The following is a 21241-nucleotide window of genomic DNA, read 5'->3' as shown; positions in this document are numbered from 1 at the left end:
GCTAATTATAAAAGGCACTAGGTCTAGAAATTTCCTTTCAACTGAGCCCTTAAACAGCTCTATGATGTTGCAGTGCCTCGCTAGCAATGAAGAAAAAAAGAAAAAAGAAGGCTATCAGTGCTATCCATGCTAAAAAGTTATTTTCCTTGTTTTTCAAGCCAGGGGAGTGTAAGTTTTACTGTGTACTTATTTGGCCATGGAGATTCCAGTGGTGTACTTTCCGTTTCGATCCGACTTTATGTTTTAGGGTTTTCAGGCTATTTTTTTTAATTCCTGTGTATTTTTTTTTAAATAACATTTTACAATTGATACTAATCGAGATAAGAGTTACCATTCCTGAATCAGCTAGAAATACAATTTTTTCTCACTAGCCACTTCTTTTTAAAAGCGTTATTTAATTTTTGTTACTTTGGGCTGTGGTTCGTTCTTTACTAGGTTGTAGCTGCTGCTGTAACCATGATGAGAGCCTTAGGAGTGGAGAAAGGGCTTCAGCCATCTTAATCTCCCTCTTTTTAGTTCACCCTGGCTACACGCATTAAAAAAAAAAACTTGCTATTAACAAATATTTGACATTTATTTAAACAATCATATAATAAACTATGGACTTCGTTTTAACTTTAGAATGAGTCAGTTTCTTTTCTTTTCTGAAGGAAGTTTCAGAATACAAGGCATTGGTCGGTACTGGTGCATTATATCTAACCCAGCGCTATAGATTGTACAAGAAAAAAAACAGACAAACGGGTATTTGCTAGATAAATGGATTGCAAAGCGTGATTTCTTATCGTGTTTACAATATTTAAACTGTTGTTTTTCGTGGTTTGTGGGGGGAGGTACCTAGGTTAGGTTACGTATTTAACATATGCTATGCTTTACCCCCCTTTTATTTTTTAGTTTTTTATTTATTTAAACAGTCATATAATAAACTATGGACTTCGTTTTAACTTTAGAATGAGTCACTTTTTTTCTTTCCTGGAGGAAGTTTCGGAATTATTATCAAATCTGGAGTTGGTTTAGTTTCAGTTATATATTCGGATCCATTACAAGCTTTTGCGTCAGGAATGATGTGTGTGTTTTTTTTTTGTTTTTTTTTTAATTTACTATAGGCAATGCTATAGTGTTGCCTCTGATAATTTTTGTTCCAACTTGGAATAAAAAATAAACAAAAAATATTTACTTCGTTTCTGTTACTCCTCATTTGCAAAATTATTTTAAGTGTTGGGCGGTATTATAGTCCTCGGGACTACCTTGTGATTGTGTGATTGGGACTACATTAGGACTCCTCGTTTTATTCATTCATATTTGAAACCATATTATATTCCAGGATATTCGTTCAAAATACGACAAAATTTGCGAAGAGTCTTATGTAAATTCTCAGAACGAAAAGCAGATCAGGTATAAGGATTGGCTGGATTCACCCTGGTCTGGATTTTTCGAAGGAAAAGATCCATTGAAGATGTCGACAACTGGAGTTCATGAAGAAACTTTGGATCATATAGGCAAACGGTTTTCTCAGCCACCACCCAACGCTGCTGGCTTTGTTATTCACAAAGGTAAAATGTTCTTGCTGGGATAGAACGAATTAGGGTTGCCATGCCGGTTCAATTTAAAGGATCCTGGTTAAAATTCGCCATATTATATTCTTCTTCTGTTAGATTGGGCTTTTCAGTGAAGACTATTTAGCCACAATTTTTAGACTATTTATGATAATTATTGTTCTATTATTAATATCCTAGATTCAATAGATGGTGTTGTCTTAAATACAATAGAATTTTTAATTTCTACTTTTTTTTTAACTTTTTACTGTTAATCCTGGGAAATTTTCACGATGCGTTTTTATTTTGAACATCCTATCTAAAGTTTTGTGAATGTTGTATTCCTGATCAATGATCTAGTTTTATCCATAAGTAGGTAATTATCGTGAACCGACAAAAAGAAAGTTGCGAGATTACAATAAAACCGAAGCTTTTTGGTGGGATCGAAGTAATCAGAATTGCCGTGTTTCTTAATTGTAAACGATCTTCAATCAAAATTATTAAAAGTTTCGTAAAATTAAGGTTATTTTCTGAGATTCAGGATTGTCGCTTAGTTTACAAGATCTTGATTAAATTGACTATAAAATAATCTGTTTATTTTTAACACGTGTTTTTTCATGGAAACTGAATTTTTATCTCGGAAATTCAATAGATGACATTGCCTCATTTATAATAGAATTTGTGAATTTCAGCTTTCTTCTGTAACGTTACCCCTAACCATGGATTAACTATGTATATGATCTAGATATGCAATCAACATATATGAAAATCTAAATTTGGCTTCATTTTTGAACAGCCTATCTAAAGCATTGCTGAATTTTTCACCCGTGACAAACGATTCTTTTTAACTTTTAACTATTAAGAGTTATTTATCGCGAACTCTCTAAAGACAATTACTAAAATTAAACTAAAAATGGTATATTAACATGATAAGTAATGAAGTTGCACTGAGATAGCCGTTATATGCTTGCTTTCAGTAGATGAAATATTTTTTACCTGAAAAGTTTTTAGAGTTTCTTCTTTGCTAAAATTACAATATTTTTGAAAAATTTTGCTTGTTAGCCTTTTGTCAAAATCCACGAGTCACAATTTAGATAAATAAAGGTGAAATATGGCCAAAAAAATGTTTTTCTTTTACTCACCAAAAATAGGTGGACATTTCTATAGCCTCATTTAAACATAAATTTTGGCTGCAGCCATGCGAGAAATTTCTTATAGAAAAAATAATAATTTATTTTATTCTTCAGCAGTTTGTAAGTTAATTAAAATATCAGACTGTTTAATGCATCAAGTTTAAGCCAAATATTTAAGAAAAAATCGGTAATCTTAAAGAAAGGTGATAATATACTGCTGCGCTTAGCATATTCAGTTTTTTTCCTTTTTGTTTACATATATTAGAAATGTCGTGACGTTTCTGATGTGTTCCAGTGGAACGTCATGTGCACGTTGCAACGTCACTTACAGATAATACATAATACCAACTAAATAAAGTATAATTTTAAGTAATACCGTTGGTGATTTCTTTAGAAAGCCAAAGTCTCCTGAAGACTGCTTTTTAGACGTAGGTGGATATTAAGTATTAGTCAGACTTTGTTCGTCAGTAGAAAAGCTATGCATCACTTATGGAAGATTTGAAATCACTATTAATATGTATTTTAAATTAGATATCATTAACGGGGCATCATGAATATTACAGTAAATATCTGCTAGGAATCATCTGTTATCCCACCTCCCTTAGATTTTGAAAACAACTTTTTTGGCATTTCATTGAAAAACGTTTTTTGAAGTTTTTATTAAAAAAGAAAAATAGAGAAAAAAAAACTAGGTTTCAAAAAATAAATTTTGCTCCTCCCCCTACATTTTTATGACTTGACACCTCTCCATGCAAATCGTCATGCAAAGGTTGTGGATCATAATAGAATACGCTGACATTGTTTGACAATTATTGGTAAAGTGTTTATGAGGCAATCTCGCTTATAGAGACAGGGCCAAAATGTTCTAACCATCAAACACATTGAAAACAAAGACTAGCTATTACAGTTTACTTGAAAACTGGTTTTATGGAAATTAATATTTTTTGCTAAGCACCATAAAAGAGTAACGCGAAGGTCAACCGCCAACTGTCTTCACATTTATAAATTCATTGGGGGGGGGGTCCCACGTGTCCACTCTTTCACTTTTGGAACTTATCCAATAGTAATCAATATAAAAAAAAATTAAAGCTGTGTTCTAAGAAATGTAAGTTTAGAATCAGCAGTTAAAGCTTGAACGCCAATCTTACAAAAATGAATTTTAAATTTATTTTTAGGTCGTAATTTTCAAAATCAAACAGAGTTTTTGTATTCTTTAGAAGCCATGTTGACTTCAGGTCGGTTTTTTATTCCCTCATTTAATTATATATCCATATCTGAAAAAGCTACACTCACATAGCACAAAATTTGTCCTAGTACATGAAATACATAAACAACCTGGCTTTTTCTTATCTGAGCAAGCTGTTAGCTAGGTGAATGAACCTTTCAGGAATGGATATGATCGCCAATTTTGAGCCTAGAAGATGATTTTTTGCGGACCTGGAGGTTTGAAGTTACCCGAACGGAATTTTTGATCTATTTTTTTCTCTAGTTAATATGGTCAAGGGCGTTTCATAGTCATATCTTAAAATGTAAAGTATAAATATTGTTTTGTAATTCTAGTTAGTGGTGGAGAGAATGTGACTCTCTCAAAGCCTGTTCTTGCCTATGCCACTACACACTTTAGTTATCATAGTGGCAAAATTGGGTTTAAGTCTAGGTGCTCGTGTCAGGGTAAGGATAGAAAATCTGAGTATTTTGCTCAGATATAAGGAATATCTTTAAGGAAAATCAAAAATTGTTTTTGTTTAATTACAGTTTTTATTTAGTTGAATGATATGGCATTGAAAAGTGTCGACGTTTATTTGATATTGAAAAAAAGTTCATGGTGAAAGAAAACAATGGAAACAAAAATTTTGTATTTGAAATGGCAAAATTGGGTACAATATAATGGCAGTTAAAATGTCTGATTTTTAATTTCTTGCGCGGTGCAAGAAACATAGGACAAATAGCTTGGAAGGTTGTTTCAACGCCTTAAAAACCCAAAACTAAACTACTATTTGGTAGGTATCGAGCGTATCTTGAGATCTAGAATGGACATGGTTGAGCATCGAAGTGTTGACTGGGCGTTAGCTGAAGCAATGGCTTTTGGTTCTCTTCTTCGTGAAGGGATACATGTGCGACTTAGCGGCCAAGACGTCGAAAGAGGAACTTTCAGGTAAATCCACTTTTTATTATTTCTAAGCATTTTGCTTATTTATCCTATAGAATTTACATAGAAGCCATATTTCAAAATCTTCACGTGGGATGTAGAAGGCAGAGAGTGAGGTGAGCTCACTCTCAGTGGGTTGAGAGTGTGGTGTTTAAAACAATCTGAGTCTTTTTTAAATGTTTGTAAAAACTTATAGTATGTACGTTTTTAAAACGCATTTGTTTCTCTCCGCTTTAGGTCTGTTTAAATGAACTTGGTTTAGGTCGTTGTTGCTAATTTTCTCTGTCTAATTATTCAATGTTCAACAACAATGCAATGTAGAGCAACAGAAAAAGAGAAGCGAAATAAATTTTGAGGAAAATCAGATAAAAATCTTCCTCATTGAAAATTTTTGGACGTGTACATTTAACTAGCAAACGATGGTAATGTCCTTGTGTAAAAATATTCTGAAATGTGTTACTTCTTAGTGAAATACAGTTGGCATGTAAACTGAACTTTAATCTTGCAGTTTTTTTATAGGTATTATGATGTGATGGATGAGCGAATAGAGGGGGGGGGGCTATAACCCTTGTCTTTAGTTAGCTAAACCTTTAGAATAGAATTCTCATAGCAATATAAATATCAGATAAATTTGCTGATTTTACTGATTACAAATATGTAGTTCAAGTTCAAGCTCAATCATTTTAATATTCACATATATATGTATATATTTGACACTGGCCCATGGTGAGACAAGCTCGAAACTATAGGCATAGACAACGATAAAATAACAAATAACACTACTACAAAGATACAATAGCGCAACAATAATATGAAAGTAGCAGCTAGCCTACGATTCATAAAAAAACATTAAAAATTTCAATATTATTAAATATAAATTAATACTAGAAGATAGCCGAGAGGTCCACATTCAACCAGAGCAACAAAGCACACAAATAACGTCATATTATTAAATAGATGCAAAATTTAAGATAATTTTGAACTAGACGAGATTTAAGATTCCTTTTTATTAATTGGATAGAAGTAAATTTATCAATAAGATCCTTGTGAGCATCCCAGCACCGGGCTATCGACACGAACAGAGCAAATTTAGATCTCTCAATACTATACTTGGCAATGTAGATACTCTTTTTTTGTCGAGTGTTGTAATTATGTAAATCTTGTGATTGGGAGAATAAACTTTGATTGAGGTAATATAGCGGTAATTTCTTAATGTCATAATTAAATTTGAAAAGGCCTGCTCCAAAAGTAAGTTGTTGAGAAACTGAAAATATATCTAGATAAGTATATAAAGATACTGTACAAGACTTATTTGTAAGTGGAATATGTGACGGAATAAAACGTTTCCGGATTCTTAGGGCTTTGTTGTATAAAATCTGTATTGGTTCAATATGGCTTTTAAATGTAGATAAAATCTGTATCGATCCAAATGCTTGTAAGTAGAATGTAAACAATTCTACTTTTATATTTACCTATGAAAAATTATTCGAATAAACAAATGTACATGATTTTGAAAAGGGGTAGGGGATAAAGACACCACCAAAAAGTGCTGTGATCTTGATGAAAATTGCGTAAGTAAGTTGAACATGTCTGATAACCCTAGACCATAGTCTCCCTATCTGCAGAAATGTTAAACTTGGTATTTGTCTTAGAATGGTATTTGTCCAGGGATTTACTTGTGTGTGTGTTTGTTTTTTTTTCATCGAGCCAGTGGCCATAGATTATTGATAGAGGGCTCATTTAAGTGTAAATTTTAAGTTTTATGGTCGTTCTTAAGAGGCAAAAGAGATCGTAGCACAGTAAGGTTCAATTTTCGTTCATTTTGTACCCGAAACCATAATTTGGCCTATACAGGGCCAAAACAGTAACGGCTGAAAATTATGGGATGCTTATGAGTTAAAACTATCAAAATCATTGTATACAACCTCCCAGTTTTTGAGAACATACAGCTACAGGGCTTCGCATTGCGTCCGTGCCCCAAACATAGATCGTCGATATGAGTTAACGGATTTTTATCGACAATAGTTAATTTGAATGTGTTGATTCTTTGGAAATGCATTCATTTATGTGCAGTATTACATAGCTGCACACTGATTTTTAAGGGAAAGGTAAATGTATCTCTCTTTGGGTGAGGAAGGTGCCCTGGAACTTAAAACTACTAGTACTACTCCCAATCCATTCAAAGCCTCCCTCTTTGCGCCCACCTGAAATGTTCCTATTTTCCTTAAATTTTTGGGACGACCAAATTTCTATGTTTCCATGGAAATGGAAAATTTGATTATAGCCAGTTGGTATTAGCAGTTTTTTTTTTTTTTTTTTTTTTTTTTTTTTTTTTTTTTGCTTTGCTTTTTAAAATACGAGAATTTGAAATAAAAGTTTTACTTTGTAAACCAAGGACACACTTTCACTCTTGAAGCATTATGACCATTCTTAACCGGGGGTTTTAGGGGACGGCCACTCCTCTTATGTTTAGTTTAATTATATGTTTTAAATTTAACTTCTTTCTTTCTTTTATTTGATTAAGTAAGTAACAATAGGTTTATTTAAAAAAAAATATATATACACCATCGATTCCCAGAAGCAATGCTTGTGCGGGAGAAAACCCTCCTAATAAATAAAAAAAAACCAAGAAACCAAAAAAAAAGAGAGAAAAAAAAGGAAAAAAAAAAAAAAAAAAAAAAAAAAAAAAAAAAAAAAAAAAAAAAAACATAATTAGAGCTCAACTTACCGGACCCGAGAACCAACGAACCTCCAAACCTCCAAACAATATCCAACAAAAATATAATAATTATAATCATATTCAGCTGCAACTAAACCCTCCTCAAAAACAAAACTTAAGTGGCGTGGAATAATCCATTCAAAATATACACATCAAAACAATGGTTCTTTAGCGACTTACGAAAATCCTGCAAACCCCCAACATTCCTCAAATCCTCTGGCAAACTCTCCCAAACTAAAGGAACAGCATAGCGAATTGAAAACCTAGACCTAGACGTGACTATAGCTGGTCTTCGCACCAACTGAGAAGATCGTGTCAAATGAACGTGAATAGTAGACGCAAGACTAAACATTCCTGAAAAACATGATGGTAACTCCGAAGCTAAATATTTAAACATAAACAGAGCATTATAGAATACACATATTCCTGCTAACGGTAGAATTTTATACTCGCGGTAAAGATGCCTCACCGATACAGGTAGGTCAATTTGATTACCATAAAGAACTCTAATTGCCATATTCTGTGTTACGCAGAGCGGATGGAGGTGAGTTACGAATGTTTTCGACCAAACCATACAACAGTAAATGAGATATGGGTGAACCATAGAAAAATACAACATTCTCAGAATTTCACACGGAAAAAGATACCTAAGTTTACGCATGATACCAATATTACGAGACAATTTGCTGTTAACAGATGCAATATGGTCTTTAAAACTAAGGCTTTCATCAATTATAACACCAAGGTATCTAGTACTAGTAGATCTTACAATAGTATGGTGCCCTACTTCTATACTATTAATCCATGGATAATGTCCAGTAACTCTACCATAAATCAAAAAATTCGACTTATTGTGCTTCAGTTTCAATTTATTTACTCGCATCCACTTTTCAATTGAAGAAATACCTTGTTTCAATATAGCCATCAGCTCATTTTCAGTTCTAGCAGCTACAGTGAAATGGGCATCATCAGCAAAAGATGGCAGAATTCCTTTAGTACCGTGAGTATCAAGGTCGAAAGAACAAGACACATTACTTGAAGCTCTACAAAGGTCATTAATATAAACAAAAAACAACAAAGGGCCCAAAACGGAACCCTGGGGTACTCCATTCGAAATATATTCAATTTTAGATATAACTCCATCCATCACGACACACTGAGTCCTTCCACTAAGAAAACTAACTATCTCATTAAAAAAATCACCACGTATACCACTACTATATAGCTTTTGAACTAGTACATCATGATCAACACAGTCAAATGCTTTAGTAATATCCAAAAATATCGAAGCTATCTTCAGACCCTTGTCTAAAGCATCATTAATAAAAGTTGTTAAAAATAAAACTCCATGCTCTGTAGAATGATGACTCCTAAACCCGAACTGACTAGAACTAAAAAATTGTCTTTTCTCGAAAAAACTTACGATCCTACTATGAATCAACTTTTCAAACACTCTAGAAATAAATGGCAGTAAAGAAATCGGTCTATAATCACTAAAACAATTCTTATCCCCTCCTTTAAATATCGGGATAATATTCGCGCACTTTAGACAATCGGGAAATATTCCAGCTTTTAAACAATTATTTATCAGTCCTAAAAAATGACTAGATATAACAGGTAAAATCGACTTCAAAACCTTCGACAAAATAAAATCGCCTCCTGATGCACCATTTTTCATTATTATTTGTAATATCAAATAATGCATCAATAGTTACAGACTTAAGGTACGCAGACACATCACAATCTTCAGGTAGGAATTGCCGAAAATCTCCATCTTGATCAAATACTGGCACCGATGATGACACACGCTGCCCAATAGTAGCGAAGTGATTACACATCTCATCTGCAACATTATTATTCATTCCTATATTATCTGGGCGGATCAAGACGCTACCAGGGCAAGTCACCGACTTAATCAATGTCCAAGTCTTACTCGGGTTACCCTCAAGTTTTTTAAATTTAACCTTATAATATTCTACCTTAGCCAGTCGGAGTGCAGCATTTAACCTACTATTATAAACTCTATATATTACATTGTCATGAGGATCATTGCTCCTTGTTGACAACTTATATAAAAAACGTCTTCTATTAATTGACTGTAACAAACTCTTCGTAATCCAAGGTTTATTCGGAGACACCCTTCTCTTCTGTATTCCTGACACTTCACAACATTCCAAAAACGTATCCTTAATCTTACCATACCAAAGGTCAAACTTCAAATTTAAATCTAATTCCTCTTGTAAAAATTTAAAGTCTAACTGTTCTATCCTAAGCTTAAATCTTGAAATAGTATTTGAATCAACTAATAATTTCTTAGGCTTAGGACGAGCACCACAATTAATATTAATATTCTTAAATATACCCGGAACTAATATAGCCAAACCAAAGTGATCCGAAATATCATTTAACACAACACTCGACGAATCATGGGGAACATTCAAAAATACATTATCAATTAGAGATGAAGATGACTCCGTCACTCTAGTACAAATATTTACAGCAGGATGCATCCCATAACCTAACATTAAATTCAAAAAATTCCGGGCTTTTAAATTGGATGCTAACAATTTCAAATCAATGTTAAAATCTCCACACACAAAACGCGGCATGTTCTTACGAGTTAGAAGGTCCATTTGTTGCTCTAATAATTCTAAAAAACAATCTACACTAGCTGAAGGGGGCGGTAACAAACAGCAATAAAAAATGGGTCACCATTCTTATCAACCTCCGTAACAAAACACTCAAAAATCATCTCTTTATTAACAGACAAATCATCCCTAACCTTCACATTCAAATCAGTTCTAATATACAGGGCAAGTCCTCCATGCTGATGGTGAGTACGGTTCTTAACATACATATTATAATTTGAAATATCCAATAGTCCAGAATTATTATTCATTAACCATGTTTCAGTAAAAGTATAGAATTTGATAGTAGTATAGAATTTATGAGTATTTTTGACCAAAATTGAGGTTTTTTTCTGTCCCAAATCATGCCTTGAAATAATGTTCAGCTAAAGAGTCTCGTTATTGGTAAATTGAATACAAACAGGGCAGTTGAGGATTAGATTGAAACTTAAAGAGGATACTAAACTTACAAACCGTTTAATTAGTTGCTTTGTTTTCCAAAATGACTAAGTGGGCGAAGTTTCTGCGCGTTTTGAAAATATATAACTGAATTAGTTTATGTCGGGTAGCTATCGAAAACAAAGGAAAATGCAATGAAAAATGAATTCGGAAGCATATATCTGACAAAGTAGAAATTGCTAAAGGAGTAAATTTCCATCATTTCGCTCCTGAAACGACTATGCATAAACATGTTGATAAATATTGTATTAACTAGAGTAATTCCCACCCCCACCCCTCCCCAAAGCTTCTCCTGTTATTTACGGTAAACTTGTGTTTTAACGAAGAAAGACATTTTTTTTTTTTTTTTTTTTTTTTTTAGTACTCTGCCCGAAGAATAAATTTAATCATTTAAACGCATGTAATTTTAAATATTGGGTTCTAAATCAGACCAAAAGAACTAGTTTCTAATTAACATTGTCTTTGAAAACAACAGGTCAGTACCTTCTGAATGTCATGTTGAACTTCAGCGTAAAGAGCAATGAGTTTTAATAACTTATCATACATAACGACGTATTTATGATAAGCTACTATAACTAAGTAGGGTTAAACCATAATTCAACAATTCTTATTAACTAATTCAAAATAATGTCAATAGGCCAAACATAGCTAAAATTCATTTTATTTATCGATTCTCATACGATAAAGCCTGGTTTGTTTGTATTATCGTATATAGAAAACCTGCTAGGACCGTAGACGCAAGATAAGATCATTTAAAGGTGATCCTAAGATCATGAATCTTCAAAATTTTCAACAGAGAGGATACAAAGCGGCCTATTGTGCTTAATTTTTCAATTACTTAGTATCATTTGTACTTGTATATCACTTGTATATCTTGTATAGCATTTGTTCAAGACGACTTATTTTGTAACTCAAGACCTTTTCTTGTACCAAAATATCTTCTTTTGACGTTAAAACAATGCTTTCTATTTATTGATTAGTTAATTTCGGTTTTGATTTATAGATTCCGGTACTTGTATATCATTTGTACGTGAATTTCGCATTTAACTAAAAAAAAAAGAAAAAAAATAATCTCGTGATAAAATTTTGCCTTTAGGGCTTCATTTTTCTTGTACAATTTTTTTTTTTTTTTTTTTTTTTTTTTTTTATTCAGATACGTATTTTGACCTGAGCTTTTTTTATAGTGCCCTTTGTGTGTTTGTGTGTGTTTTTTTATATTTATGAAATTAGATTTAAGGATTGGCCAGTCCCTAACAACGACATTTGACTAGACTCTTCCTGACCGCAAGAAAAAAAAAGGCCATCGTAAGCCACTTTCGTTCTGACTTTAAGATGCACCAAAAACGAGGTATGTACAGGGTTGCGAGAACTAGTCATAGATTTGCCAAGATGAAAATAATCCTGACTTAATTTCGGTAGCTAATAACTCCAATAAATTTGAATTCAACTACCATGTTTTATAGTTTCATCATGTAAGGGTATTTGTTGTAAATTTGGGTATTCATGTAAATAAGGGTATATGTTGTAAATAAGGGTATTCATGTAAATTTGAATTCATTCAACTACCAGGTTTTATAGTTTCATTATGTTAGGGAATTCAACTACCATGTTTTATAGTTTCATCATGTAAGGGTATTCGTTGTAAATTTGGGTATTCATGTAAATAAGGGTATATGTTGTAAATAAGGGTATTCATGTAAATTTGAATTCATTCAACTACCATGTTTTATAGTTTCCTCATGTAAGGGAATTCAACTACCATGTTTTATAGTTTCATCATGTAAGGGTATTCGTATTTTGACGTAATGAAATCATTTCAGTCACCGACACCACATTCTCCACCATCAGACAGTAGACAAGTCAATTTGGAACCCACTTTGTAATTTGTATCCAGATCAAGCACCATACACCGTTTGTAACAGTTCCCTCTCTGAATTTGCTGTCCTTGGTAAGTACTGTCTCAAATATTTCGACATATTCGGGCAATTTTTCATTATTACTGCCATTAGACCTTGCTGTCCACGGGATTCTGCTTATTCTTTTAATATAGGGGTTTCAGCACGCTTGAAAATTTCAAAATGATTGGTTTACGTTTTTTTTTGTTTTTTTTTTACTGAAGAAAAGTCATCAGACCTTGCGTATTTCTGGATTTTATTTGATCTTTTAAAATGAGTATTTCAGTATGTTTAGAAGCGTTACAATGGTCGATATGCGTATTTAAACTTATGGAAGGCTGTTCTGTTTCCCCCTAAATTTTAAATAGAACTCTGCTATAGCTCATGTATACCGATAGTAGTCCCTCTGTCCACCCCTCTCATCTTCACCTAAGATTGCCGTAGCGGACTTCCCCGAAACCAATGGAAAAATAGGGTCCTAAAGTGCTCTTTTTGTGTGTCTTTTGAAGCCCATCGCCCTTGGGCCTGGACCTCTTTTTATCTATAGCACGATATATATCTTGTTGATTAGCTAATTTTGATATTTTGAAGTACTTAAGAAATGTTTTATTACTGCTGCCATGGGACCTTGCATACCACCATATTTAACTTATTCCTTCAATGTAGGAATGTCAGCATATTTGGAAACATCAGGGCGATTAATATATGTATTTTTATTTATGGAAAGTCATGGGACCTTGTATTCCACTGGATTTAACTTTTGTTTCAGTGCTATGGTGGCAGCATATTTGGGAATGTTAACATGTACGGTATATGTATTTTCTCTTATAAAAGGCTTTTAGATCTGTCCCTCAATTTGAAATGAATTACTCATAAATATCAATACTCTTTCTAAGTCATTAATAAAGTGTTCTAATTGTGGAAAGAGTATTATGCACGATAATTATTTAATAAGCTTACAAAATGACCAAATTTTTATTTTGAATTATTTGACATAAGTTGAAAAACCTTTTTGAAAGACGATATAGTGTCGTTTTGTTAAATTGATGTTGCGCTAAGAATGGATCTAAGTCAGGATTATTATGAATAAATAAAATGAAATAAAACAACCCTGCTGGTTCCTTAGATTAAAACGAATTTTCGACACTTTAATTATTGACTTAAGTTCCGTCCTTGAAGGTCAGTTAGGGGCTTCTTTCTTCGCAATGGCATGGATGTGTCCTTTGTATGCGTCTTGGTCCTCTGCTAAATGAAGAAGGTCCGAGAGTTAGTGAGGTGCGAACTACTCTTCCACCTCTTTGGGGGGCGACCACGAGGACAAGATAATTTCTTAAACCACATTGGCCTGACATCACATTCGTGCTGAAGAAGAGAGGCGTTTGTCCTCTCGAAATATTCGCTTTGTTTTTTCAGTATCTTCATTTGGCCTATAAAAACCCCATTTTTGCTCGTTTTTCTTTCTTTATACGAGGACAAGAACCTTGGATACAGCCTTCGACGATGATTTTCGGGAGGCGGGACTGACTCGTGTGTTGGAAGTGACTGAGCCATCAACTTTGGTGGAGCTGGATCGTCGTGGAAATTGTTTGTCGGATTTTTAGGTGCTCGAGGAGTTCCAAATTAGAGATTCTATCAAGGCAGTCGATTCTGGAGATTCGATGTAGGCATTTAAAACAGATGTTGCGAGTCAACACTAGTCATCCACCTTCAGTATCCAGGTTTTACGTGAGTTGATTGAGATAGTGATGACCAAGGTATCGAAAAATCGTGCCTTGAGCCATAGAGAAAGGTCCCTGCTACGCCATTGGATTTGGAGACTGAAACTTCCAAGAGTGAGCAGTTTTGTTATATCCTTCGAGTGGTTGTTGTTGCTTGTGATCAGAGACAAATGAAAAAAAAATAAGAACCAATTAGATTTGGGACTGTGTATTAATCTTCTTAGCTCGAAATAGTTTTCCAAATGGCTCGCAATGCGCTACTCAGCCTTTTTTTTCTTAATATAAAATGCAAAGATTTCGTTCTGAATATTATCAGCTCTTCAAATTTATCCAAGATGCTTTTTTAGCTGAATATTGCCAGTTGTTAATCGACCCTATGCTCAAAAGTCTTTTCTTGGAGGCTTAGACCATCTGAACGGAAATTAAGTCGCAAAAACACGATCATGCAATTCCTGTATCTGTTCTAACTTCTTGTTTATCAAGCGACTTTATTGGCCAGTGAAGGTTGTCTCTACAGCTCCCGGTCTATCATTACATCCAAGGCAAGGGTTACACCCTTCTTCCTCCTCTGAGACTATTTTCCCATACGGTATTTCTAGATGACTAGGTCTATTTTACTGCGAAGCTTATGGGATTGCTTTTTTCGTACTTTATAAGTATTTGCACAGTTTAGCACCTTCATTTTTTAGGATTATGTGAACACTTCACCTAATAACATTCGAATGTACATCTACAAGAATTTTTTTTTATTTTTTTTTTAGAGAGATTGGCATCTTTTAAAACATGTTTTGTTTATTAATTCATGACACTATTAATTCCCTGAGTATATCATGACCATATTGTCATGGGAATACCACCAGAATAAATATGGTGTTTTCTACTGTATTAAGAGTAAACTGTTACTGAGAATTTGTTAGAGTTATTTTACTATTGGAGATATAATGTTATTGAACTTGGCTGTTTTCTAGGCTTTGAGCTTGGCTATTCAATGACAAACCCAAATGCTCTGGTTTGCTGGGAGGCTCAATTTGGGGACTTTCACAATACTGCTCAGACTATCATTGACCAGTTTATTGCGTCCGGTCAATCCAAATGGGTTAGACAATCTGGCATTGTCCTTTTGCTTCCCCATGGCATGGAAGGAATGGTAGGTTATGTTTCTCTATATATATATATATATATATATATATATATATATATATATATATATATATATATATATATATATATATATATATACTTAGTTTATATAATTACACAGTTTATATAATTAGCAGTATGATCTTTCCCTATCTCACCCATTATAAAAACCCGGACCGAGGGGCGATTGCTCCAGAGAATGTATAAACCGGTATAAACATAAGCGGCATTATATCTTTTCACGGGTAGACAAAGAATAATCACCTACGGAACAAGTACTGACAAAACCACTTGGCCGGCTCACCAATAAGTGGACAATAAGTGCAGAAATAAGTGGGAGGAGCTTTTTGTTCGCACCGAGAATGAAGAGCCAGAAATCATCTGCGGTAAACTTGCTGGATAATTATATGAACTGTGATATATATACTATCTTTATAAACGAGCAATAATTGTGTATGTATGTAAATATGTATTTTTTCTCGAAAACGGCTCTTTATTTTTTCGGGAAAATTGGCATTCAGATATATTCTGGCCTAAAAAACGATCTTTATAGGTCAGAAGCTTGAGAAAATTCGTTTAGAGCCTTAAATTTGGAAAAAAAAGATATGTGAGTGACGTGATTTTTATATACATGAGTATTGAAATGACGTTGTCACATTTGTCGCACTTATGTGGAAAAATTGAAGATTTTCGTGTATGGAGAAGTTTATAATAAATTACTTAAATAGCAAAAAGACTGATAATTGCAAAAATATTTGTATATATTTTAAAAAGGGATTTCAACAATTCAAAAACCTTGAAGAAGAAAATCAAAATTTTGAAGGTTAGTAGAAATCGTTGCTAGAAAAACATTATTACCGTTTTCCTTTCTTATAAGTATAAGCATTGTCTTTAAGACATGAAAAAAGTTTGAAAAAATTTAAGTTCAATTCAGAATTGCTAAGGTTATTATGTAAACTGCAAAAATATTTATGGTGCCTAAGTAATAATTTTAATGTTTTATTCAAACTAGAAAAATGCCTGATAGTTTTGTAATTAAACAAAACAAAAAGTTTGAAGCTTAGTAGAAATTGCTGTTAGAAATCAAACTTGCGGTAATAATCAAATATCTTTGAATAGCCTCAGTAAGAAAGACATTAAACTGCGGAAAGAGCAGAAAACTTGTAATTGTAAAAATGTTTGTATATATTTTAACAAGGGATACAACAATTCAAAAACCTTAAATAAGAAAACCAAAAGTTTGAAACTTAGTGGATATCGTTGTTAGAAAAACATCATTACCGATCTTCCTTCTTATAAGTATAAGCAATGTCTTTTTTAAGACATGAAAAAAAAAGTTGAAAAAATTTTCAAGTTCAGTTCAGAATCTAAAATTATTGTGTAAACTGCAAAAGTGCCCGAGCAATAATTTCAATGTTATAATTCAAACTCGAAAAATACCTGAAGATTTTAAAATTAGTTTTTTTTTTCTTAGATAAATCCACTCGCTACGTGATTAAGCTTACAAGTTTGAACGCAACCAGTTATATAATGTTAGTAGGAAGGCCCAAAAAATGAAAATTTGCAATTCTTACAAATGATGATTCGATATTTTGACAAGAATTACAACAATTCAAAGCACTAAAAATGAAAACCAAAAGTTTCAAGCTTAGTGCATATCGTCATGAGAAATCGGAATAGCTTCAATAATCAGATACTTTTGAACAGACAGCAGTATGAAAAGACGTTTAATTTCTTAAAGAGCAAAAAACTGTTAATGGCAGAAATACTTTTAAATGTTTCAGCAAGGGATTACAACAATTCAAGACCTTAAAAAAGAAAACCTTTTTAAACGCAACCAGTTATATAATGTCAGTAGGAAGGCTCAAAAAACGAAAATTTTCAATTATTACAAATGATGATTCGATATTTTGACAAGGGATTACAAAGATTCAAAAACCTTAAAAAAGAAAACCAAAAGTTAGAAGCTTAGTACATATCGCTGTTAGAATGTAGACTAGCTTCAATAATCAAATATTTTGAACAGACTGCAGTACGAAAAGACATTAAATTGCGTAAAGAGTAGAAAACTGATAATTGGAAAAATATTTGTTTATATTTTAACGAGGGATTATTTACAACAATTCAAAAACCTTAAAAAAAAAGTTTGAAGCTTAGCAGATATCATTGTTAGAAATCGGGCTTGCTTTAATAATCAAACATCTTTGAAAAGACCGCAGTATGGAAAGACAACAAATTGTCTTACATTGTCTGCGGTTAGAAGACAAGCGACAATGAGGATGAATATATAGAAGCCTGCCACGTGCCGAGTTCCGGGATATATATATATCTTTCCTCTCTCTTTTTTATCTTACAAATATTCTTCTAAGTTCTTCCTTTATGTTTATTAAGATTTTCTAAATAAGCTGCATCTGACCTCCTTGGGAATAAGACGACATAAACTTACCATGGACCTCAAATTGAAATACCTAGATTCCGAATTTTATCGTCATATATTCCCTCCGTACCAAGACAACTTAGCTTAAATATAATTCTAAACTAACTAGAAAGAATCCCAGTTGAGTTTTACTTCAGGAGAATTAGATTTTGGCAACAGAGAGATTGATTTGATTGATTTGGTTGCTTGATATTGATATTTAGTCCTTTACTTGATATGAAAATGTGCTAAATCAGCTTCATTTGACTTACTTAGAAATAAGACGATGTAAAAGTGGGTCAAAATGCCTACAGTCCATCTTTAACCAGCCCATTCTTTCTTCCTACTACGATATCTTGGCAACAGGCCATGCTAGACGAACTAAAGAAAATGCATGTAGACTCTATTCCAAGAGAATTTCACGTCGTAATTTTAACCATTGCTTTTACTTTATGGAATTTTCCATGAATCTTATTGTTTTGACCATAAAAAAGTAATTGTCATTTTAATTTTTTTTTTTTAATATATTTTTTGTAGGTCCTTGCATTATTTGATTCATTTTTGCTTCCAATATTGACATATTCGTGTTAGCTTAAAGCTTATTGTAAAGATATTGTTATTAACTCTAAATACAAATTCAAATATAGACTCAAGTTTTAATTATTCCAGGTATTATATCTACACTACCGCTACTGACAACTCATTGGAGCACCAAGCCGCCTGAGGCCAACACAGCTGCGCAGGTTTTTTTGTTCGGGGGTGACTTGCTTTTCGTTAGCCCCTTAATTGGTGGCCAAAAAGCACAGTCTTTGCAATCTGACATCCGTAAAACGTGGCCGAGCCATCTTTAACCTATCTTTCCCTATAGCCGTTGAAAGTGAGATTGAGCCACATTTTTCTTATAGCTTATTATTAGATATGTGATCATATCCACTCGTCGACTCATACTTTCCTCAGACAATTCCTTTTGATAACTCTTTTATTTTATCTTCCTCTACCTTTGGATAAGCCAGGTTTCAGTCATACCTCACCATCATCACTACCGCGGCTTTCATCATTCTAATATTGGTTTCAAGGCTCTATGTTCATAAATGTGTTGTGGAACTTATAAAAGGTATTACCTTAAACCTTGAATCGCACCTTGGAGCGAAATTGAAGAGTTTCATCCTTGTAATGCTATTATATGACATTGTTTGTCAAACTGAGATTACCTCCTTAAACTTGCACCCTCGATCGGTTGGCATAATGTGTAATAAAAAGTTTCTGATTCTTTTTTTTTTCAAATAGGGCTGGGAGTTTATGTTTTACAGGCCTCATCACCACCATTTACGTTATTTAAGGGTGTGATATTCTCACCGGAATCTCGCCTGCAAAACTGTCATTAATGCCATATGTATTTAGCATATTTCCAGAAAAGGGTACCGTATACATCTTAATCTGTCTAAGGGAAAGTAAAATGATTTAAAAACGAAATTATATCAATAGATTGATAAGCTGTTCTAGTTTTTAATTCCGTTCAAATTAACATCTTTTTGCACTGTACTGTGCTGTCCTTCATGGGTGTTGACAGCTATGTGAACTACTTCTTGTGTATAATCCATCTGGCACAAGCATCAGTGGTGAAGGTTTCTGCTGGATTCATCAAGTATTAGATCGATACAATTACTTTTAAGTGTAAAAAATATATAAGATTATAACAACCTCCACCGGGAACAATATTAATTTCTGAAATTTTAAGTTCATAATATACAACCAGTTCTATATATTTATTAGAATGACCCGTTCTGCGAATTTTATCTTAACTTTGGGAGGGATTGTTAACGTCTGTTGTTGTCCTGGCCTGGGCCCATGAGTTGATCTTTGCCTGGAGATACATGACCCAGGGTTCGGCCCGACTGCTGCAGGGCTGACGCAAGGTTTTTTGGGGTCGAGAGGTGTCGTTAATGAATTGATAATTTAATTTAATTCAGTTTTTAATTTAATTTAATTTCAGTTTTCTCTTTTAGGGTCCTGAGCACTCCAGTGCCCATCCAGAAAGATTCCTTCAACTGTGCTCCGAAGATGAATCTTACTTCCCTCCGTTGACAAGTGAATTTGCGATCCGTCAATTACACGATATTAACATGATTGTAAGTATTTAATTGTTCTTTTAAAACACTTGAAGAGCATATATAAACTGCTGAAATATATCGTCACAAATAATTCAAAATAATCACTGTCAAAATAATCCATAATAACAGGGATAGGACACAAGCCTGCTTAACCCCTGATTCCTCGCCCATTAAAACTACTAATCTCGCATCCTACTTTGACTGCAGCAATATTATTCTCATACCTTGCATTAATGATTTTTGTCCATTTCGCTGGTTTAACATCCAAGAATAGGACCTCAGTTGAACCTTTTCTATCAGATGAATCACGCGCCTGTTTATAATCTATAAAGCTGAAGACTAAGGAGACGTGATGATTCAGATGCTTCGCAATTGTTAATCTAGGTATGAAATGGGAATTAAAAATTACATTTATAATTATCGGTGTTTTATCTCCCTTCGTAAACACCACATATCAGAAAGTCATTTGATATGATATTAGCACTTGAGGACATTATTTTTCAATCCTTTTACTACTGTCTCTAACTCCTCCTCGTAAAACAAGGCTTCATTTACTTTGCCGAGAAAATTTTCAATATTTTCTAATCATTTACAACAGCCTTATCATGGTTTAGTACATTCTCAAAATGTATTCTTTCTCTTCACCTAACCTGAACACTTTGTTTGAATTATCATCTTTTATTTTTGTTTTCTGTCCTAAACATGGTGCATTGCATCAGGGAATACTTAATGCAGAACTTGACTTTTTTGTCGCCATATTCCTTTTTTAAATATAATTTTGCGCCCCTTACTCTTTGGGAAATAATTAAATAATTAGTAAGAAAATACATCAAGATAGTTCTCTCTCTCTCGCTCTCTCTTTTTCTCTCTCTCTCTCTCTCTCTCTCTCTCTCTCTCTCTATCTATCTCTCTCTCTCTTTCTCTCTCTCTCTTTCTTCTCTCTCTCTTTCTTTCTCACACACACACACACACATTTTTGCATCTCAAATTCAAACGAAATTGCTGTTAACCTTTCCGCTTTCTGTAATTCCAACCAAAGACGATAATGTGGCATAGATTTTTTTAGTAAAATTTTGTTTCTATTTTTCTTTCTTTTTTGGTTATCTTCGTACCTAACAATGTTTAATGTTTTTGTAGGTTATAAATTGCACAACGCCTGCTAACTATTTTCACGCTTTAAGGCGTCAGATTGCGCTGCCTTTCAGAAAGCCTTTAGTTGTTATGACACCGAAATCGTTGTTAAGACATCCAGATGCAAAATCGTCATTTGACGAAATGCTTGAAGGGACCGAGTTCCAGAGGTAAACTTACTCATTCAAATCTGCTCTAAATATATCTAACT

At 33.3% G+C, this 21241-nt stretch overlaps 1 protein-coding gene across 2 annotated transcripts in view; it reads left to right on the top strand.

The window, feature by feature from the left end:
• The window catches only part of Ogdh (oxoglutarate dehydrogenase Nc73EF), a 72901-nt gene that overhangs the window by 44663 nt on the left and 6997 nt on the right, over positions 1-21241 (top strand). For both annotated transcript variants that reach the window (XM_089099376.1, XM_089099375.1), the window contains 6 exons: positions 1322-1550; positions 4670-4820; positions 12440-12567; positions 15201-15379; positions 19795-19917; positions 21037-21200. In XM_089099376.1, coding sequence (XP_088955502.1) covers positions 1322-1550; positions 4670-4820; positions 12440-12567; positions 15201-15379; positions 19795-19917; positions 21037-21200 — 974 coding nt within the window. The remainder of the gene's footprint in view (positions 1-1321; positions 1551-4669; positions 4821-12439; positions 12568-15200; positions 15380-19794; positions 19918-21036; positions 21201-21241) is intronic.

This window comes from Artemia sp. Qi Xiang Cuo, chromosome 13 (assembly GCF_049724085.1).
Source record: "Artemia sp. Qi Xiang Cuo chromosome 13, ASM4972408v1, whole genome shotgun sequence".
NCBI lineage: Eukaryota > Metazoa > Arthropoda > Branchiopoda > Anostraca > Artemiidae > Artemia > Artemia sp. Qi Xiang Cuo.
The sequence above is the reverse complement of the archived record's forward strand: the minus strand, read 5'-3'. Positions and strand labels throughout refer to the sequence as shown.